We start from the raw sequence: 23,553 nt of genomic DNA on the forward strand, positions 1-23,553 counted from the left end.
AACCTCTGATCGGCCACCTTTCACCGGAGTCTGCGGCAACTGATGTCCACAGGCCGCGCTGGCCAGAGATTCGCGCTGGCGACCCCCGGCAAAGAGTCCCAGGACTCCGCGATGTTAAAGTCAGCGCCGCCCATGTTGAGAGCTCCGCACCCACAGCTCTGCGATGTTGGAGCAGCGGCCCAGCACTCCGGAGCTCCAATCGGCGATCCCAGGAAGGCCTCGTGCGCTCCGTGATGTTTCCAGCGCTTCGCCGCCGCTGTTGAAGCTCTGGTCCGGTCCCGGCAGGAAAGGCCGTGCCATTCCAGCTGGTAGGCCGTGAGGTGGGGGGCAGGGGGGGATAATAGCCGCATCCTCGCCAGGAAGCGACTAAAGGACGGTTTCCCCCTTACCCTACCCGCTTCCCCCCTAACATAAAATACCAAACAAAATCTAAAAAACAAAAAACACACTCTAAACATAACAAAATATAAAAAGATGGCCAGACCGTGGGCGGAGCAGCTAGCAACCGCGCCACCGGATGTCCAGACCAATGCATCTGCCATGCATCTGCCCACTCCCCCAACCTGTCCAAGTCACCCTGCAGCCTCATAGCATCTTCCTCACAGTTCACACTGCCACCCAGCTTTGTGTCATCAGCAAATTTGCTAATGTTACTTTTAATCCCTTCATCTACATCATTAATGTATATTGTAAATAGCTACGGTCCCAGCACCGAGCCTTGCGGTACCCCACTAGTCACTGCCTGCCATTCAGAAAGGTACCCGTTAATCCCTACTCTCTGTTTCCTATCTGCCAACCAATTTTCTATGCATGTCAGTACCCTACCCCCAATACCATGTGCTCATTTTGCCCACTAATCTCCTATGTGGTGATGGGTCCCACCTCGCTCTCGCAGCACGGGTCCCATTGACGTCTGCGGCGGTCAAGCCGGGCTGACTGGAGGGCTTGTTTCCGCTCAGCGGGAATACTCCTGGCCATAATGTTCATCAGGAACAGGGGAGGGAGGGAGGGAGCAGGGGCGGGATTTGTGTGTCTTCTTGCCACACCGCACACCGCTCTCCTGAATGGTCTTGTGCTGTCCCCCGTGTAGGCAGTGAAACTGAATCTGGACAATGAATGGAATTCCGTGGCCATAGTCACGGTGATCGGATCTGGGGAACTGGCCGCGATCAAGATCACCAAGAAAGTTCTCCTGAAGAAGTACCACTCTCTGACCTTTGTTCAGACCGACAAACCCGTCTACAAACCAGGGCAGACAGGTGGGTGGTGAGGACATACATCGACACACAGCAATAGTCCGCACACTCTGCATTCACCGCACCACCCTCAGTGTTAGTCCGTGCACTCAGCATCCGCCACACCACACTCAACATTAATATGTGTATTCCACATCCACTGTAGTAGCCTCAAATTTAATCCAGCATAATCAAGGACCAGCCCCATCCTGGTCACTCCCTCCTCCCTTCTCCCATCAGCCAAGAGATACAAAAGTGTGAAACATAGAAAATAGGTGCAGGAGTAGGCCATTCGGCCCTTCGAGCCTGCACTGCCATTCAATGTGATCATGACTGATCATCCCTCAGTATCCTGAACCTGCCTTCTCTCCATACCCCCTGATACCTTTAGCCACAAGGGCCGCATCTAACTCCCTCTTAAATATAGCCAATAAACTGGCCTCAACTACATTCTGTGGCAGAGAATTCCAGAGCTTCACCACTCTCTGTGTAAAAAATGTTTTTCTCATCTCAGTCCTAAAAGATTTGCCCATTATCCTTAAACTGTGATCCCTTGTTCTGGACTTCCCCAACATCGGGAACAATCTTCCTGCATCTAGCCTGTCCAAACCCTTAAGAATTTTGTAATTTTCTATAAGATTGCCCCTCAATCTTCTAAATTCTAGCGAGTACAAGCCGAGTCTATCCAGTCTTTCTTCATATGGAAGTCCTGACATCCCAGGAATCAGTCTGGTGAACCTTCTCTGTACTCCCTCTATGGCAAGAATGTATTTCCTCAGATTAGGAGACCAATACTCCAGGTGTGGTCTCACCAAGACCCTGTACAATTGCAGTAGAACCTCCCTGCTCTAATACTCAAATCCTTTTGCTATGAATGCTAACATACCATGTGCTTTCTTCACTGCCTGCTGCACCTGCATTCCTACTTTCAATGACTGGTGTACCATGACACCCAGGTCTCGTTGCATCTCCCCTTTTCCTAATCGGCCACCATTCAGATAATAGTCTACTTTCCTGTAAATAGCTGGAGTCCCAGCACTGAGCCTTGCCGTACCCCACTAGCTACTGTCTGCCATTCTGAAAAGGACCCATTTACTCCTACTCTTTGCTTCCTGTCTGCCAGCCAGTTCTCTATCCACATTAATACTGAACCCCCAATACCTCTAAGTTTGTATACTAGTCTCTTATGTGGGACCATGTCGAAAGCCTTCTGAAAATCCAGATATCACACATCCACTGGTTCTCCCTTATCCACTCTACTAGTTACATCCTCGAAAAATTCTATAAGATTCGTCAGACATGATTTAACTTTCATAAATCCATGCTGACTTTGTCCAATGAATTCACCACTTTCCAAATGCGCTGCTATCCCATCTTTAATAACTGACTCTAGCAGTTTCCCCACTACCGATGTTAGACTAACTGGTCTGTAATTCCCCGTTTTCTCTCTCCCTCCCTTTTTAAAAAGTGGAGTTACATTAGCTACCCTCCAATCCTCAGAAACTACTTCAGAATCTAAAGAGTTTTGAAAAATTATCACTAATGCATCCACTATTTCTGTGGCTACTTCCTTAAGTAGCACATTTGGAAATTAGCAAAAGGATTTGAGTATAGGAGCAGGGAGGTTCTACTGCAGTTGTACAGGGTCCTGGTGAGACCCCACCTGGAGTATTGCGTACAGTTTTAGTCTCCTAATCTGACATTCTTGCCATAGAGGGAGTACAGAGAAGGTTCACCAGACTGATTCCTGGGATGACAGAACTTTCATATGAAGAAAGACTGGATAGACTCGGTTTGTACTCGCTAGAATTTAGAAGATTCAGGGGGGATCTTATAGAAACTTACAAAATTCTTAAGGGGTTGGACAGGCTAGATGCAGGAAGATTGTTCCCGATGTTGGGCAAGTCCAGAACAAGGGGTCACAGTTTAAGGGTAAGAGGGAAATCTTTTAGGACTAAGATGAGGAAAACATTTTTCACACAGAGTGGTGAATCTCTGGAATTCTCTGCCACAGAAGGTAGTTGAGGCCAGTTCATTGGCTATATTTAAGAGGGAGTTAGATGTGGCCCTTGTGGCTAAAGGGATCAGGGGGTATGGAGTGAAGGCAGGTACAGGATACTGAGTTGGATGATCAGCCATGATCATATTGAATGGCGGTGCAGGCTCGAAGGGCCGAATGGCCTACTCCTGCACCTATTTTTTATGTTTCTACTCTGGGATGCAGCTCATCTGGCCCTGGAGATTTATCGGCCTTTAATCCATTCAATTTACCTAACACCACTTCCCGGCAAACCTGGATTTCACTCAGTTCCTCCATCTCATTTGACCCCCGGTCCCCTGCTATTTCCGGCAGATTATTTATGTCTTCCTTAGTGAACACAGAAACAAAGTAGTTATTCAACTGGTCTGCCATTTCCTTGTTCTACATGATCAATTCACCTGTTTCTGACTGCAAGGGACCTACATTTGTTTTAACTAATCTTTTTCTCATCACATATCTATAAAAACATTTGCAGTCAGTTTTTATGTTCCCCGCCAGTTTTCTTTCATAATCTATTTTCCCTTTCCTTATTAAGCCCTTTGTCCTCCTCTGCTGGACTCTGAATTTCTTCCAGTCTTCTGGTAGTCTGCTTTTTCTGGCCAATTTGTATGCTTCATCTTTTGTTTTTATATTATCCCTGATCTCCTTTGTTATCCACGGATGCACTACCTTCCCTGATTTATTCTTTAGCCAAACTGGGATGAACAATTGTTGTAGTTCATCCATGCAGTCTTTAAATGCCTTCCATTGCATATCCACCGTCAACCCTTTAAGAATCAATTGCCAGTCTATCGTGGCCAATTCACGTCTCATACCCTCAAAGTTACCTTTCTTTAAGTACGGAACCCTTGTTTCTGAATTAATTATGTCACTCTCCATCCTAATGACGAACTCAACCATATTATGGTCACTCTTGCCCAAGGGGCCACGCACAACAAGACCTCTAACTAACCCTTCCTCATTACTCAATACCCAGTCTAGAATAGCCTGCTCTCTCGTTGGTTCCTCTACATGTTGGTTTAGAAAACTAACCTCCATAAATTCCAAGAAATCCTCTTCCTCAGTAGTCCTGCCAATTTGATTCACCCTATCTATATGTAGATTGAAGTCATCCATTATAACTGTTTTACCTTTGTTGCACGTATTTCTAATTTCCTGTTTGATGCCATCCCCAACCACTACTACAGTTAGGTGACCTGTACACAACTCTCACTAGCGTTTTCTGCCCCTTAGTGTTTCGCAGCTCTACCCATATCGATTCCACATCCTCCAAGCTAATGTCCTTTCAATTGCGTTAATCTCCTCTCTAACTAGCAACGCTACCTCACCTCCTTTTCCTTTCTGTCTATCCTTCCTGAATATTGAATATCCCTGGATGTTCAGTTCCCAGCTTTGGTCACCCTGGAGCCATGTCTCCGTGATCCCAACTATATCATAGTCATTAATTAGACTAAGTGGGACCCGTTGGGTTCCAGCATCACACGGGAGGGCTGGTCACCAATGCAATATTCCACCTCTCCACCAATTCCAATATTGCTCGCCAGTGGGGGAGGGGGCTTTCTGTTGTGCTAGCATGGGTGTTGTGGGCCGAAGGTACTGGTTTCCAGAGGGCTAGTATAGACATTGTGGGCCAAATGGATTCTTGGGCTGGCAGCCAACTGTTGCAACGATTTTAAAAGCCAAGTCTATGCAAACAATTGGCTGCAGCCACCTGACAACCAAAATTCATTTTGTGAACACAAACCTTTTAAAAAAGGCGAGGCAAACAATTGGGCAGTAGCCACCCGACAACCAAAATTCATTTTGTGAACACAAACTTTTTTAAAAGGCAAGGCAAACAATTGGGCAGCAGCCACTCGACAACCAAAATTCATTTTGTGAACACAAACTTTTTTAAAAGGCGAGGCAAACAATTGGGCAGCGGCCACCTTACAGCCGCATCGAGGGGACAAACATGGAGTTGACGGGTGTTTTTCGCAGCTCAGCGAAGCATGACTCTCATTTCCTGGGTCTGGCAGAGACTGAGTGAGGGACTACACTTCCGGGTTTTATATATCTCCAGCGGGGGCAGCAGAGAGAATGGGGATTTTTCTTTAAACATTAATATATCTCAGATTTTTCATAGATGGGAAAAATCCTCCAGTCACAGAAGGCAGAGGAGGGCTCTGAGTGAGGTGGCCAAAAATTACGGCCGTAGGTGGCGGCGTTCTCTCGGAAAGCGCAACACAATGGGCCAAAAGCGGTCAAGATCAGACTTTTAGTAATATAAAGATAGCTATCTGCACATTCAACTTATCCACCTTATTACGAATACTCCTTGCATTGAGACACAAAGCCTTCAGGCTTGTTTTTACAACACGCTTACCCCTTAAACAATTATGTTGAAAAGTGGCCCTTTTTGATTTTTGCCCTGGATTTGTCTGCCTGCCACTTTTACTTTTCACCTCGCTACCTATTGCTTCTACCCTCATTTTACACCCCTCTGTCTCTCTGCTCACACATTTAAGAAACCCTTTCCCTTTAACTCCATCCTCGACTATCCCATTTGACACCCCACCCCCCTTATTCAGTTTAAAACCACCCGTGTAGCAGTGGTAAACCTGCCTGCCAGAATGCTGGTCCCCCACCTGTTAAGATGCAATCCGTCCCTTTTGTACAGTTCCCCCTTACTCCAAAACAGATCCCAGTGATCTAAGAATCTAAATCCCTGCCCCGTGCACCAGTTCCTCAGCCACACATTCAGGTCCCGTATCTCCCTGTTCCTGCTCTCGCCAGCACGAGAAACTGGAAGCAAACCGGAGATAACAACACTGGAGGTCCTGCTTTTCAGCATTTTTACGAGCTCTCTAAAGACACGCTGCAGAATATTTATCCCTTTCTTTCCGACATCGTTTGTGTCAATATGCACTACCACTTCCGGCTGTTCACCTTCGCCCTTGAGGATTTTCTGCACTCTGTCCGTGACATCCTGGATCCTGGCACCAGGAAAACAGCACACAATACTCGAATCCCGCCTGTTGCCGCATAAACCCCTGTCCGTACTTCTCACAATGGAGTCTCCCATTACAATGGCGTTGCCTGACGTTGACCTCTTTGGTTTTAGCTCAACAGCCCTTTTTGCTTCGCAAGCCAGTCCGCCGCTCAGTGTGATAGTGTCTTCTGTCCCAACAGCTTCTAACGCACACCTCCTGATGCAGAGATGAAAACCATCCTATCATCAAATAAAGAACAGTCCTGACTTCTTATCTACTTCATTGGAGACCCTTAGACTACCTTTAATCGGACTCTGTTAGTCTTTATCTTGCACTAAACGTCATTCCCTTTATCCTGTATCTGTCCGATGCAGACGGCTTGATTGCAATCGTATAGTCTCTCCATTGATTGGTTAGCAAGCGGAAAAATAGCTTTTCACTATTCCTTGGTACATGTGACAATAAACTGAACCAAACTAAACCAAACTAAGCGAAGCTAACCTAAACTAACTGAACTAAATTAAAATAAACACAATTCTCCTCATCATTAGTCTGTGCGCTCATCCTAATTGTTAGTCCATGCCTCAACATTCGACACACCACCTTAATGTTGAGTCCATGATTCACCATCCAACACACCACCTTCATCAGTTAATGTAGACACAAAATGCTGGAGTAACTCAGCGGAACAGGCAGCATTTCTGGATCGAAGGAATGGGTGTCGTTTTAGGTTGAGACCCTTCAGCCTTCAGACCTCTGAGACCCTTCAGAAGACCTGACAGTGGAGATGTGCAGGGCAAGATATTGTGGCCAAAGGGCTTGTTCTGTGCTGTACTGCCCCATGTTAACCTCCACTTGCCCCCAGGCTACTGGAGGTGAAGGTTCACCCTGCCCTCACCCCCTGGGGCATTGTCATGGGATCTGACTGTGCCTTTCATCCCCCAGTGCGGTTCCGGGTGGTGTCATTGGACCAGGACTTCCAGCCGACCCTGGAGAAGGTGAGGTGACCCCTCCCCATCCCAGCCCCAGACCCCCCTCCCCCCCCCCCCCGAAACTCCCTCGCCAACGACCCTCCATCCACAGATCCCCTCCCCCGAAACCCAGGACATTCCAGATACCAACCCCCCCCCCCCCCCCCTGCAGGACCCTTTCCCACATCCACACCACACTCGCCCAGACTCTCCTCCTCCATAACCCCCTCTCCTGGACCCTCCCTCAGTGGACCCTCCTGCCCCCCTGACCCCAACCCCACCGATACCCTCCCCATCCCCCAGATCAATCCCTAGACCTTCCTGCCCCTCCCTGGAACTTTCACCCTATCTCAGCCCCCTCTGCTTGCCCCTACCCCCACAATATTCCCATCTCCCCCTTCACCTCCTCGGTCTCCCCCTCCCTTCACCTCCTTTCCTCTCCCGCTCGACTTCCCCCTCTCCCCTCAAGCCACTCCAGTCCGCCCTCACCACCCCCACCCTGACCTGCCCCCTCCCCGTGCGTGCGGGAGACTGTTCTAAGGGCTCCAAGCTGTGCTGTGCCCCCACTGACTGCCTTCTCTTTCTCTCCCCAGTACCCGCTGATAATCCTCTATGTGAGTGTCTGTGATGGACTGCGGGGGAGGGCAGCGCACGATCACCCCAGCTCCGAGCGCCGGTCCACGGTCCATGAGCCCGCCGGTCCCTGGGGCCGAGGCCGGTCCCACGGCAGAGGCGGGTCGCACGGCGGCTGGTCCCAGGGGCGGAGTTCGGCCCCACGGCAGAGCCAAATCCCTGGGCGGACACCGTGTTCCACTGCCGGGTTCCTCCACTGCACCGATGCAGCTGGGGCTGATGCATAGAGGTGGGGGGTGGGCAGTGGCCCCTCTGGGGGAAGCAGCTCTATGATGCACGGAGCCTCACAGCCCAGCCTGGCATGTTGGCCCCTGTGCCAAATCAGGCAGCGCTGCAGGAGGGGCGGTACGCAGGGAGTGCGGTACTGAAGGAGCGCCGCGCTGTGGGTGGGGCGATACGGGAGCGCCGCGCTGTGGGAGGGGCAGTGAGGGAGCGCCGCGCTGTGGGAGGGGCGGTGAGGGAGCGCCGCGCTGTGGGAGGGGCAGTGAGGGAGCGCCGCGCTGTGGGAGGGGCAGTGAGGGAGCGTCGCGCTGTGGGAGGGGCAGTGAGGGAGCGCCGCGCTGTGGGAGGGGCAGTGAGGGAGCACCGCGCTGTGGGAGGGGCGGTGAGGGATAGTTACAAGTGGGAGTAAGATTAAGAGAGCGAGAGACGCAGAAGGGTGCATTGAAAGAGAGAATATGAGAAATGGAAGCAGAGAGAGTAAGAAATAGACATGAGGGTGAGAGTGAGCGGGAGTGAGCGAAGGGGTGGGAGGGAGAAGCGGAGGAGAGAGAGCGAGGGACGAGAGGGAGAACAGGCAGTGATGAGCGAGAGAGCGATGAGGTGGATAGTGAGTGACGAGGGAGAGACAGAGAGTGAGTGAACTGCTGGCGATGTTGTGATCCTCAGGACCTTGCGCAGTATCGGATTGGCCAGTGGCTGGACCAGGCGGGCAGTCATGGGATCGTGGATCTCAGCTTCGACCTGAGTCCCGACACTCCGATGGGCTCGTACATGATCCAAGTGCAGAAGTCCAGCGGGAAAGTGACCCACAGCTTCACCGTGGAGGAATACGGTGAGCAATCCCTGCCACGGGATCCGGACATCTCCCCATTCACACCCCCTCCGCACATCCCTGCATTCTGCCGGTGCAGGGAAGCAGCCGAGGGATCAATGGCAGGACGTTTGGAATGGACCAGACTATTACTGTTCATCACCAGGGGACCGGGCATATGCTCCTCTCTCCCCGCTCCCTGTACCCTCCCTGCCAACTCCCACCTCTCCCCTCTAACTTTTCAACTTCTACGCTCAATGCCCTGACTGATGATGACCAAAGACCTTCTTCATAAGTTCATGTGCAGTTTTGGTCTCCTAATTCGAGGAAGGATATTCTTGCTATTGATGGAGTGCACCGTAGGTTCACCAGGTTAATTCCCAGGATGGTGGGACTGTCATATGATGAAAGAATTGAATGACTTGGCTTGTATTCACTGGAATTTAGAAGGATACGAGGGGATCTGATAGAAACATATAAAATTATTAACGGATTGGACAAGCTAGATGCAGGAAACATGTTCCCGATGTTGAGGGAGTCCAGAACCAGGGGCCACAGTTTAAGAATAAGTGGTAGGCTATTTAGAACTGAGATGAGGAAAAACATTTTCACCCAGAGAGTTGCGAATGTGTAGAATTCTCTGCCTCAGAAGGTAGTTGAGGCAGATTCACTGGATGCATTCAAAAGAGAGTTAAATAGAGCTAATGGGGTACTACTGACTGTGGATGATCAGCCATGATCACATTGAATGGTGGTGCTGGCTCGAAGGGCCGAATGGCCTACTCCACCTATTTTCCATGTATCTGTGATAGGAGCAGAATTAGGCCATTTCGCCCATCAAGTCTACTCTACGCTTCAATCATGGCTTATCTATCTCCCCCCATTCTCCTGCCTTCTCTGGATACCCATACTAATGAAGAATCTATCACTGCCTTGAAAATATCCAGTCTTGGCCTCCACAGCCTTCTGTGGCAAATAATTCCACAGATTCTCCACCCTCTGAGGTGTGAACAGTCTTGACAGCAGTCAGTGTTACAGTTTAAGAGGTGCTGAAGGTACTATCATGATGGAAGGTAGACACATCTCCAGGGCCTGATCAGATATATCCGAGACATTGCGGGAAACTAGAGAGGAAATTGTGGGAGCCCTAGTTGAAAATTACGAGTCGTCTTTAAATACAGGAGAGGTGCCGGAAGACCCTTCTTCAGACTAGTTAAGGATAAGGGAAACAAGAGATATAGATGGTGATGTAGAGAGATAAAGAACAATGAATGAAAGATATGTAAAAAAAGTAACGGTGATAAAGGAAACGGGCCATTGTTAGCTGTTTGTTGGGTGAAAACAAGAAGCTGGTGCGACTTGGGTGGGGGAGGGATCGAGGGAAAGGGAATGCCGGGGCTACTTGAAATTCGAGAAATCAAAAATCATTCCACTGGGCTGTAATCTGCCCAAGTGAAATATGAGATACTGTTGTGTTTCCAATTTGTCTTTCTGTTGAGAAGGGTTTCGGAGACCTGCTGAAATTCCTTAGTGTTCTGAGGAAGTCGAGGTGTTGGTCTTCTTTCTTGGCCATAGTGTTGATGTGGTTGGTACAGGATAGATTGTGGACATATTTCCGGCCAGGAGCCTGAATCTCTCGACCTGCCTCTGATATCCCGAGGGAAGAGATGCAGGAAGGAGGCTCTCTTTCCTGGGGTAGCCTCGAGCGAGGGGCTCCATTGAAAACATGGGACATCCCGTGTGAGATGGGGAGCCAACGGTAAGGGATTCCCATGAAGCATTGGGGCCTTCTCCCTGGAGGAGGTGAAGCCGGTGGATATTTCGGAGACGTGAGGAGATAGAGGGCCGATGGCCAAGGATGCATGATCCCAGCTGCCTATACCTGTCCCAAGTCAGAGGTTACAGGGATCCGATCTGACTGAGAAACCTCCTCCTTGTCTGTGTCCTAGGAGAGGAGTTTGGGACAGACGGACAGAGTTCCCAGGTGGAAAGAGGCTCTGGGGGGGAAGAGTTTGGGTCGTGGGCCATTGAAGGGTCTCTGGAGGAGGTGTGGATGGGTATCGGGGAACTGAAGCCAGAGGGAGGGAGGCAGGGCGGGAGGAGTGTGCCGGGTTAGGGAGTGCGGTGGGTGGGGGACCGCGTTGGGGAGGGGATGCAGCTTCACTGACCTTCTCCCTCTGTCTTACAGTGCTGCCCAAGTTTGAACTGAAGGTTCATCTTCCCAAACAAATCACTATCCTAGACACAAGGATTCTCATCAAAGTGTGTGGCAGGTAAACAGGTCTGCTTTCAATTCTGAGCCACAACTTAGTCAGCTCATGTGTGTGATGGGACCATGCAGAGGGAGCTTCACTCTGTGTCTGATCACGGGAGTGTGTGATGGGACCATGCAGAGGGAGCTTCACTCTGTGTCTGATCACGGGAGTGTGTGATGGGACCATGCGGAGGGAGCTTCACTCTGTGTCTGATCACGGGAGTGTGTAATGGGACCATGCAGAGGGAACTTCACTCTGTGTCTGATCACGGGAGTGTGTGCGGGGACAGTGCAGAGGGAGCTTCACTCTTTTTTTCCTTCCAAGGACTTTATTCAATAATTGCATATTCATTGGCGGTCACACATAGAAATATAGAAAATACGTTCAGGAGGAGGCCATTCGGCCCTTCGAGCCAGCACCGACATTCATTGTGATCATGGCTGATCGTCCCCTATCAATAACCCGTGCCTGCCTTCTCCCCATATCCCTTGACTCCACTCGCCCCTAGACCTCTATCTAACTCTCTCTTAAATCCATCCAGTGACTTGGCCTCCACTGCCCTCTGTGGCAGGGAATTCCATAAATTCACATCTCTCTGGGAGAAAAAGTTTTTTCTCACCTCAGCCTTAAATGACCTTCCCTTTATTCTAAGACTGTGGCCCCTGGTTCTGTACTCGCCCAACATTGGGAACATTTTTCCTGCATCTAGCTGGTCCAGTCCTTTTATAATTTTATATGTTTCCATAAGATCCCCCTCATCCTTCTAAACTCCAGTGAATCCAAGCCTAGTGTTTTCAATCTTTCCTCATATGACAGTCCCGTCATATGACAGTCTCACCAGAGCCCTATACAACTGCAGAAGAACCTGTCTACTCCTATACTGAAATCCTCTTGTTATGAAGTCCAACATTCCATTAGCTTTCTTCACTGCCTGCTGTACCTGCACGCCAACTTTCAGTGACCGGTGTACAAGGACACCCAGGTCTCGCTGTACCCCCCCTTACCTAACCTTACCCCGTTGAGATAATAATCTGCCCCCTTGTTTTTGCCGCCAAAGTGGATAACCTCACATTTATCTATATTATACTGCATCTGCCCACTCACTCAATTTGTCCAGGTCACCCTGCAACCTCTTAACATCTTCTTCACAGTTCACACTGCCACCCAGCTTTGTGTCATCCGCAAACTTGCTAGTGTTGCTCCTAATTCCCTCTTCCAAATCATTAATATATATGGTAAACACCCTACCCCCAATACCATGTGCTCTAATTTTAGTCACCAGTTTCCCGTGCGGGACCTTATCAAAGGCTTTCTGAAAGTCTAGATACACTACATCCACTGGCACCCCTTCATCCATTTTACTTGTCACATCCTCAAAAAATTCCAGAAGATTAGTCAAGCATGATTTCCATTTCATAAATCCATGTTGACTTGGACTGATTATTTTACTGCTATCCAAATGCCCCATTATTACCTCTTAATAATTGACTCCAGCATCTTTCCCACGACCGGTCAAGCTAACTGGTCTGTAATTCCCCATTTTCTCTCTCGCTCCTTTCTTGAAAAGTGGGATAACATTAGCTATCCTCCAATCCACAGGAACTGATCCTGAACCTATTGAACATTGGAAAATGATCACCAATGCATCCACTATTTCTAGAGCCACCTCCCTGAGGACCCTGGGATGCAGACCATCAGGCCCAGGGGATTTATCATCCTTCAGTCCCATTAGCCTACTCAATACTATTTATCGCCTAATGAACATTTCTTTCAGTTCCTCTACCTCCTTAGATCCTCTGTCCCCCAGTACATCTGGGAGACTGTTTTTGTCTTCCTTAGTGAAGTACATATTCAACTCTTCTGCCATTTCCTTGTTGCCCATAATAATTTCACCCGTGTCTGCCTTCAAGGGACCCACATTTGACTTTGCTACTCTTTTTCCCTTAACATATCTAAAGAAGCTTTTACTGTCCTTCTTTATATTCCAGGCCAGCTTCCCTTCGTACTTCATCTTTTCATCCCCTATTGCCCATTTTGTTTCCTTATGTTGTCCGATGAAAGTTTCCCAATCCTCTGGCTTCCGGCTACTCTTTGCTGTGTTATACATCTTTTCTTTTAGTTTTATTCTATCCCTAACTTCTCTTGTCAGCCACGGTTGCCTCCTACTCCCCTTAGAATCTTTCTTCCTTTTAGGAATGAAATGATCCTGCGTCTTCCGGATTATGCCCAAAAATTCCTGCCATTGCTCTTCCACTGTCATTCCTGCTAGGATCTCTTTCCAGTCTACCTTGGCCAGCTCCCCTCTCATGCCTTCATAGTCCCCTTTGTTCAACTGCATCACTGACACTTCCGATTTAACGTTTTCCTTCTCAAATTGCAGATTAAAACTAATCATATTATGATCACTACCTCCAGCGGTTCCTTTACCTCGAATTCTCTTATCATATCTGGTTCATTGGACAACACTAAATCCAGAATTGCCTTTTCTCTGGTCGTCTCCATTACAAGCTGCTCTAAGAATCCATATAACCATAAACATATAACCATATAACAATTACAGCACGGAAACAGGCCATCTCGGCCCTACAAGTCCGTGCCGAACAATTATTTTCTCCTAGTCCCATCTACCTGCACTCAGACCATAACCCTCCATTCCTTTCCCATCCATATACCTATCCAATTTATTTTTAAATGATAAAATCGAACCTGCCTCCACCACTTGCACTGGAAGCTCATTCCACACAGCTACCACTCTCTGAGTAAAGAAGTTCCCCCTCATGTTACCCCTAAACTTCTGTCCCTTAATTCTGAAGTCATGTCCTCTTGTTTGAATCTTCCCTAGTCTCAATGGCAAAAGCTTGTCCACGTCAACTCTGTCTATCCCTCTCATCATTTTAAAGACCTCTATCAAGTCCCCCCTTAACCTTCTGCGCTCCAGAGGGTAAAGACCTAACTTATTCAACCTTCCTCTGTAACTTAGTTGCTGAAACCCAGGCAACATTCTAGTAAATCTCCTCTGCACTCTCTCTATTTTGTTGACATCCTTCATATAAGTGGGCAACCAAAATTGTACACCATACTCCAGAATTGGTCTCACCAATGCCTTGTACAATTTTAACATTACATCCCAACTGCTATACTCAATGCTCTGATTTATAAAGGCCAGCACACCAAAAGCTTTCTTTATCACCCTATCTACATGAGATTCCACCTTCAGGAAACTATGCACAGTTATTCCTAGATCCCTCTGTGCAACTGCATTCCTCAATTCGCTACCATTTACCATGTATGTACTATTTTGATTAGTCCTGCCAAGAGGTAGCACCTCACACTTATCAGCATTAAACTCCATCTGCCATCTTTCAGCCCATTCTTCCAAATGGCCTAAATCTCTCTGCAGACTTTGGAAATCTACTTCATTATCCACAACACCACCTATCTTAGTATCATCTGCATACTTACTAATCCAATTTACCAAACCTTCATCCAGATCATTGATGTACATGACAAACAACAGTGGACCCAACACAGATCCTGAGGCACCCCACTAGTCACCTGCCTCCAATCTGTCAAACAGCCATCCACCATTACCCTCTGGCGTCTCCCATTCAGCCACTGTTGAATCCATCTTGCTACTCCTGCATTTATACCCAACAATTGAACCTTCTTAACCAACCTTCCATGAGGAACCTTGTCAAAGGCCTTACTAAAGTCCATATAGACAACATCCACTGCTTTACCCTCGTCAATTTCGCTAGTAACCTCTTCAAAAAATTCAAGAAGATTAGTCAAACATGACCTTCCAGGCACAAATCCATGTTGACTGTTCCTAATCAGACCCTGTTTATCCAGATGCTTATATATATTATCTCGAAGTATCTTTTCCATTAATTTGCCCACCACTGAAGTCAAAATAACAGGTCTATAATTGCTAGGTTTACTCTTAGAAACGTTTTAAACAATGGAACTACATGCTCAGTACGCCAATCCTCGGGCACTATTCCCGTTTCTAATGACATTTGAAATATTTCTGTCATAGTCCCTGCTATTTCCACACTTACTTCCCTCAATGTCCTAGGGAATATCCTGTCAGGACCTGGAGACTTATCCACTTTTATATTTTTCAAAAGTGTCAGTACTTCTTTTTCTTTGAATCTCATAGTATCCATAGCTACTCTACTTGTTTCCCTTACCTCACATAATTCAATATCCTTCTCTTTGGTGAATACCGAAGAAAAGAAATTGTTCAATATCTCCCCCATCTCTTTTGGCTCTGCAGATAGCTGTCCACTCTGTCTCTCTAATGGACCGATTTTATCCCTCGTTATCCTTTTGCTATTAATATAGCTGTAGAAACCCTTTGGATTTACTTTCACCTTACAAAGCGACCTCATATCTTCTTTTAGCTTTTCTAATTTATTTCTTAAGATTCTTTTTACATTCTTTATACACCTCAAGCACCTCATTCACTCCATGCTGCCTATAATTATTGTAGATCTCTCTCTTTTTCCGAACCAAGTGTCCAATTTCCCTTGAAAACCATGGCTCTTTCCAATTTTTACTATTTCCTTTCAACCGAACAGGGACATAAAGATGTTTAAGAAGGAACTGCAGATGCTGGAAAATCGAAGGTACACAAAGATTCTGTACTCTTAAAATTTCCCCTTTAAATGTCCTCCATTTCTCCTACATCCTTCCCATAAAACAAAATGTCCCAATTCACTCCTTTTAAATATAACCATATAACCATATAACAATTACAGCACGGAAACAGGCCATCTCGACCCCTCTAGTCCGTGCCGAACACATAGTCTCCCCTAGTCCCATATACCTGCGCTCAGACCATAACCCTCCATTCCTTTCCCATCCATATAACTATCCAATTTATTTTTAAATGATAGAAACGAACCTGCCTCCACCTCCTTCACTGGAAGCTCATTCCACACAGCTACCACTCTGAGTAAAGAAGTTCCCCCTCATGTTACCCCTAAACTTCAGTCCCTTAATTCTCAAGTCATGTCCCCTTGTTTGAATCTTCCCTACTCTCAGTGGGAAAAGCTTTTCCACGTCAACTCTGTCTATCCCTCTCATCATTTTAAAAACCTCTATCAAGTCCCCCCTTAACCTTCTGCGCTCCAAAGAATAAAGCCCTAACTTGTTCAACCTTTCTCTGTAACTTAGTTGCTGAAACCCAGGCAACATTCTAGTAAATCTCCTCTGTACTCTCTCTATTTTGTTGACATCCTTCCTATAATTAGGCGACCAAAATTGTACACCATACTCCAGAATTGGCCTCACCAATGCCTTGTACAATTTTAACATTACATCCCAACTTCTATACTCAATGCTCTGATTTATAAAGGCCAGCACACCAAAAGCTTTCTTTACCACCCTATCTACATGAGATTCCACTTTCATGGAACTGTGCACAGTTATTCCCAGATCCCTCTGTTCACCTACATTCTTCAATTCCCTACCATTTACCATGTACGTCCTATTTTGATTTGTCCTGCCAAGATGTAGCACCTCACACTTATCAGCATTAAACTCCATCTGCCATCTTTCAGCCCACTCTTCCAACTGGCATAAATCTCTCTGTAGACTTTGAAACTCTACTTCATTTCCCGCAACCCCACATATCTTAGTATCATCTGCATACTTACTAATCCAATTTACCACACCATCGTCCAGATCATTGATGTACATGACAAACAACAGTGGACCCAACACAGATCCCTGTGGCACCCCACTCGTCACTGGCCTCCAACCTGACAAACAACCATCCACCATTACTCTCTGGCATCTCCCATTCAGCCACTGTTGAATCCATCTTGCTACTCCACCATTAATACCCAACCATTGAACCTTCTTAACCAACCTTCCATGAGGAACCTTGTCAAAGGCCTTACTGAAGTCCATATACACAACATCCACTGCTTTACCCTCATCAATTTCCCGAGTAACATCTTCAAAAAATTCAAGAAGATTAGTTAAACATGACCTTCCAGGCACAAATCCATGTTGACTGTTCCTAATCAGACCCTGTTTATCCAGATGCTTATATATATTATCTCTAAGTATTCTTTCCATTAATTTGCCCACCACTGACGTCAAACTAATAGGTCTATAATTGCTAGGTTTACTCTTAGACCCCTTTTTAAACAATGGAACAACATGCGCAGTACGCCAATCCTCCGGCACTATTCCCGTTTCTAATGACATTTGAAATATTTCTGCCATAGCCCCTGCTATTTCTACACTAACTTCCCTCAATGTCCTAGGGAATATCCTGTCCGGACCTGGAGACTTATCCACTTTTATATTTCTCAAAAGTGTCAGTACTTCCTCTTCTTTGATCCTCATAGTTTCCATAGCTACTCTACTTGTTTCCCTTACCTCACATAATTCAATATCCTTCTCCTTGGTGAATACCGAAGAAAAGAAACTGTTCAATATCTCCCCCATCTCTTTTGGCTCTGCAGATAGTTGGCCACTCTGACTCTCTAATGGACCAATTTTATCCCTCGTTATCCTTTTGCTATTAATATAGCGGTAGAAACCCTTCGGATTTACTTTTACCTTACTTGCCAAAGCAACCTCATATCTTCTTTTAGCTTTTCTTATTTCTTTCTTAAGATTCTTTTTACATTCTTTATACTCCTCAAGCACCTCATTTACTCCATGCTGCCTATAACTATTGTAGATATCCCTCTTTTTCCGAACCAAGTGTCCAATTTCCCTTGAAAACCATGGCTCTTTACAATTTTTACAATTTCCTTTCAACCGAACAGGGACATAAAGATTCTGTACTCTTAAAATTTCACCTTTGAATGTACTCCATTTCTCTTCCACATCTTTCCCATAAAACAAACTGTCCCAATTTACTCCTTTTAAATCCTTTCGCATCTCCTCAAAGTTAGCCTTTCTCCAATCAAAAATCTCAACCCTAGGTCCAGTTTTGTCCCTCTCCATAATTATATTGAAACTAATGGTATTGTGATCACTGGACCCGAACTGTTCCCCAACGCATACCTCTGCCACCTGACCCATCTCATTTCCTAACAGGAGGTCCAGTACCGCCCCTTCTCTAGTAGGTACTTCTATGTATTGTTGCAAAAAACTATCCTGCACACATTTTACAAACTCCAACCCATCCAGCCCATTTACAGAATGTGTTTCCCAGTCTATGTGTGGAAAATTGAAATCTCCCACAATCACTACCTTGTGCTTACTACTAATATCTGCAATCTCCTTACATATTTGCTCTTCCAATTCTCGCTCCCCATTTGGCGGTCTATAATACACCCCTATAAGTGTTGCTACCCCTTTCCCATTTCTTAGTTCCACCCAAATCCTTTCGCATCTCAACAAAGTTAGCCTTTCTCCAATCAAAAATCTCAACCCTCGGTCTAGTTCTGACCCTTTCCATAATTATATTGAAACTAATGGTATTGTGATCACTGGACCCGAAGTGTTCCCCAACGCATACCTCCGCCACCTGACCTGTCTCATTTCCTAACAGGAGGTCCAGCACTGCCCCTTCTCTAGTAGGTACCTCTATGTATTGCTGCAAAAAACTATCCTGCACACATTTTACAAACTCCAAACCATCCAGCACATTTACAGAATGTGTTTCCCAGTCTATGTGTGGAAAATTGAAATCTCCCACAATCACTACCTTGTGCTTACTACTAATATCTGCTATCTCCTTACATATTTGCTCTTCCAATTCTCGCTCCCCATGTGGTGGTCTATAATAATAAAAATAATAATACATTTTATTTATGGGCGCCTTTCAAGAGTCAAGGACACCTTACAAAATTTAGCAAATAGAGTAAAAACATGTAAGCGGAATGAAATAAATAGTAAAGACATCACCAGTACACAAGTTAAAGACAGAATTCAATCCAAAGACAAAAATCAAAAACACGATGTGAAGAGAGAGCAGCGGCAGCTAAACCGCGCCAGCGTACACTCCCTTCCGGCAGCCATCTTGGACACAGAATAAAATAATCATTTACACACAAAAAAACCCATCCACAGTCCCGCAGCTCGACAGTGTTGATCACGGCGGTCTCAGCATACCGGAGCTCCAGCGAGGTGACCCAGGCAAGGCATCGCCCGCTCCACTCCGCGATAGTGCTCCAGCGCTGTGCCGCCACCGAAGCTGAAGGTGCTGGGCGGTCCCCGCCCGGAAAACGCCACTCCACTCCCGCTGGTAGGCCGCAAGGACGGGTCGACGGTGCAGCCCGGGGAAAAAGCTGCCTCGCCGACCAGGTAGGGACCTAGAAAATAGTTTCCCCCTTCCGCCCCACATAAAAAAAGTCAAATTCCCCAACAAACATAGGACAAAATTCACTAAAAACTAATAAAACGGACAGCTGCTTGTTAGCAGCCGTTCCCCAGGATGGCTCCTCCTCCGATAATACACCCCTATAAGTGTTGCTACACATTTCCCACATCTCAGTTCCACCCAAATAGCCTCCCTCGACGATCCCTCCAATCTATCCTGCCAAAGCACTGCTGTAATATCTTCCCTGACAAGCAATGCAACACCTCCACCTCTTGCCCCTCCAATTCTATCACACCTGAAGCAACGAAATCCTGGAATATTTAGTTTCCAATCACAGCCCTCCTGCAACAATGTTTCACTGATCGCCACAACATCATACTTCCAGGTATCAATCCAGGCTCTAAGCTCACCCACCTTTCTTACAATGCTCCTAGCATTATAATATGCACATTTAAGAAACCCACCGCCCCTTATTCTCTGTTTATTTTCTTTTTCTACTTTCTCCCCTAGATTTTGGGTCCGAGTGCTTCCCTTCTCTGCCTCCTGCCTCACACTCTCTCTACTAGTTTTCTCTATTTGAGTCCCACCCCCCCCCCCCCCATTCCCGATGCACCTGGCGCAGATGTGGACGTCTGGAGGGCAATCCGACTCCATGACCTCCCACATCTGACATCCAGAACAGTAAACTGCCCTGGCCCTCATTTTCCTGCCTTACCCTGGATACAATACAAGTACAATACAATTCAAACTGCTGGAAGAACCCTTAGCTCACTGTACCTTTACTCCCTCACACTATAAAAATATTTAACCTTTCAACTGTACCTTTACTAATAAATACTGAACCCTTAACTCACTGATCCCTTAACTCACTGATCCCTTAACTCACTGATCCCTTAACTCACTGATCCCTTAACTCACTGATCCCTTAACTCACTGATCCCTTAACTCACTGATCCCTTAACTCCCTGATCCCTTAACTCCCTGATCCCTTAGCCTGAAAGCAGAAATGTAAACCTGGGGTTGCACCCAATCAGCTGCTTCCTCTAGTCCTCTTCCACAAATCAGAGGCTTCCGCCAGACTCCTTCTCTGGAAGTGAGATGGAATGCTGCAGATTTGTGTAACTCCTCCTCTCACCAACGGCTCCCCGGGCCTCTGTCTCAGAGGCATTCTACAAACTCTCTTTCTTGGGGTCTTGAACCAACCTGATTTTCCCAGTCTACCTGCATATTGCAATCCCCCATCACCACAATGGCATTACCTTTGTTACATGCCAGTTTTAACTCCTGCTGCAACTTACACCCTACATCAGGGCTACTATTTGGGGGTCTGTAAATGACACCAATTAGTGTCTTCTTGCCTTTACAATTCCTCAACTCAATCCACAGTGACTCTACCTCGTCAGTTCCTATGTCATCCCTCGCAAGGGACTGAATTCCCTGCCTCACCAGCAGAGCTACCCCCCCACCTCTGCTCACCTGCCTGTCCTTTCTATTGGATGTATAACCCTGAATATTAAGTTCCCAGGCCCGATCCTCCTGCAGCCACGTCTCAGTAATCCCCACAATGTCATATCTACCAACCTCTTCCTGAGCCTCAAGCTCATCTACTTTACTTCTTATACTTCGCGCATTCATATACAATATTTTTAATTCCTTACGCATCTCACCCTTCTCATCGATCCCCATTACACTTGGCAATACTCTCCTATCCCTTTGTGAGCTTCCTTTCCCGTTAATTCAGGGGTAAGTTTGCAGATGACACGAAGCTGGGGGGCAGTGTTAGCTGTGAGGAGGATGCTAAGAGGCTTCAAGGTGACTTGGATAGGTCGGGTGAGTGGGCAAATGCATGGCAGATGCAGTATAATGTGGATAAATGTGAGGTTATCCACTTTGGTGGCAAAAACAGGAAAGTCGACTATTATCTGAATGGTGGCCGATTAGGAAAAGGGGAGATGCAACGAGACCTGGGTGTCATGGTACACCAGTCATTTAAAGTAGGCATGCAGGTGCAGCAGGCAGTGAAGAAAGCGAATGGTATGTTAGCATTCATAGCAAAAGGATTTGAGTATAGGAGCAAGGAGGTTCTACTGCAGTTGTACAGGGTCTTGGTGAGACCACATCTGGAGTATTGTGTACAGTTTTGATCACCTAATCTGAGGAAAGACATTCTTGCCATAGAGGGAGTACAGAGAAGGTTCACCAGACTGATTCCAGGGATGTCAGGACTTTCATATGAAGAAAGACTTGGATAGACTCGGCTTGCACTCGCTAGAATTTAGAAGATTGAGGGGGGATCTTATAAAAACTTACAAAATTCTTAAGGAGTTTAACAGGCTAGATGCAGGACGATTGTTCCCGATGTTGGGGAAGTCCGGAACAAGGGGTCACAGTTTAAGGATAAGGGGGAAATCTTTTAGGACCGAGATGAGAAAAACATTTTTCACACAGAGTGGTGAATCTCTGGAATTATCTGCCACAGAAGGTAGTTGAGGCCAGTTCATTGGCTATATTTAAGAGGGAGTTAGATGTGGCCCTCGTGGCTAAAGGTATTAGGGGGTATGGAGAGAAGGCAGGTTCAGGATACTGAGGGATGATCAACCATGATCACATTGAATGCCGGTGCAGGCTCGAAGAGCCGAATGGCCTAATCCTGCACCTATTTTCTACGTCATTAACCACCCCTTTACTCTCTTTCCCTTTAACTCCATCCTCGACTATCCCATTTGACACCCCACCCCCCTTATTCAGTTTAAAACCACCCGTGTAGCAGTGGTAAACCTGCCTGCCTGCCTGGAAACGAGTATGACTGTCCTCTCATGGAGGAAGCCTGTGCGTGACTTTGTTTCACGTGGGGAGACTGGTGCACAGACAGCCACCCCACGGTCCTTGACAGATCTGTCAGAATCCAGTGGCATGGAATCTTGTCCGTGCTTGTAAAAGAATGTAAAAAGAATCTTAAGAAAGAAATTAGAAAAGCTAAAAGAAGATATGAGGTTGCTTTGTAAGGTGAAAGTAAATCCAAAGGGTTTCTACAGCTATATTAATAGCAAAAGGATAACGAGGGATACAATTGGTCCATTAGAGAGCCAGAGTAGACAGCTATCTGCAGAGCCAAAAGAGATGGGGAAGATATTGAACAATTTCTTTTCTTCGGTATTCGCTAAGTGTAAACCTAGCAATTATAGACCTGTTAGTTTGACTTCAGTGGTGGGCAAATTAATGGAAAAGATACTTAGAGATAATATATATTAGGTCTTTATTCTCTGGAGTGCAGATGGTTAAGGGGGGACTTGATAGAGGTCTTTAAAATGATGAGAGGGATAGACAGAGTTGACATGGACAAGCTTTTCCCATTGAGAGTAGGGAAGGTTCAAACAAGAGGACATGACTTCAGAATTAAGGGACAGAAGTTTAGGGGTAATATGAGGGGGAACTTCTTTACTCAGAGAGTGGTAGCTGTGTGGAATGAGCTTGGTCTGAGTGCAGGTAGATGGGACTAGGGGAAAATAATCGTTCGGCACGGACTTGTAGGTCCGAGATGGCCTGTTTCCGAGCTGTAATTGTTATATGGTTATATGATTATTCACCAAGAAGGATATTGAATTATGCGAGGTAAGGGAAACATAGAAACATAGAAAATAGGTGCAGGAGTAGGCCATTCGGCCCTTCGAGCCTGCACCGCCATTCAATATGATCATGGCTGATCATCCAACTCGGTATCCCGTACCTGCCTTCTCTCCATACCCCTTGATCCCTTTAGCCACAAGGCCCATATCTAACTCCCTCTTAAAGAGCCAATGAACTGGCCTCAACTACCTTCTGTGGTAGAGAGTTCCAAAGATTCACCACTCTCTGTGTGAAAAATATTTTTCTCATCTTGGTCCTAAAGGATTTCCCCTCTATCCTTAAGCTGTGACCCCTTGTCCTGGACAAACAACTAGAGTAGCTATGGAAACTATGAGATTCAAAGAAGAGGAAGTTCTGACACTTTTGAAAAATATAATAGTAGATAAGTCTCCAGGTCCTGACAGGATATTCCCAAGGACATTGAGGGAAGTTAATGTAGAAATAGCAGGGCTATGACAGAAATATTTCAAATGTCATTAGAAACGGGAATGGT

General features: G+C 46.5%; 1 protein-coding gene across 1 annotated transcript in view; it reads left to right on the forward strand.

The window, feature by feature from the left end:
• The window catches only part of LOC116967621 (alpha-2-macroglobulin-like), a 77,973-nt gene that overhangs the window by 6,908 nt on the left and 47,512 nt on the right, over positions 1 to 23,553 (forward strand). The window contains exons 3-7 of the mRNA XM_033014226.1: positions 1,091 to 1,259; positions 7,194 to 7,246; positions 7,813 to 7,833; positions 8,741 to 8,906; positions 11,074 to 11,158. Of these exons, the coding sequence (XP_032870117.1) occupies positions 1,091 to 1,259; positions 7,194 to 7,246; positions 7,813 to 7,833; positions 8,741 to 8,906; positions 11,074 to 11,158 (494 nt within the window). The remainder of the gene's footprint in view (positions 1 to 1,090; positions 1,260 to 7,193; positions 7,247 to 7,812; positions 7,834 to 8,740; positions 8,907 to 11,073; positions 11,159 to 23,553) is intronic.

This window comes from Amblyraja radiata, chromosome 40 (assembly GCF_010909765.2).
Source record: "Amblyraja radiata isolate CabotCenter1 chromosome 40, sAmbRad1.1.pri, whole genome shotgun sequence".
Classification (NCBI taxonomy): Eukaryota; Metazoa; Chordata; class Chondrichthyes; order Rajiformes; family Rajidae; genus Amblyraja; species Amblyraja radiata.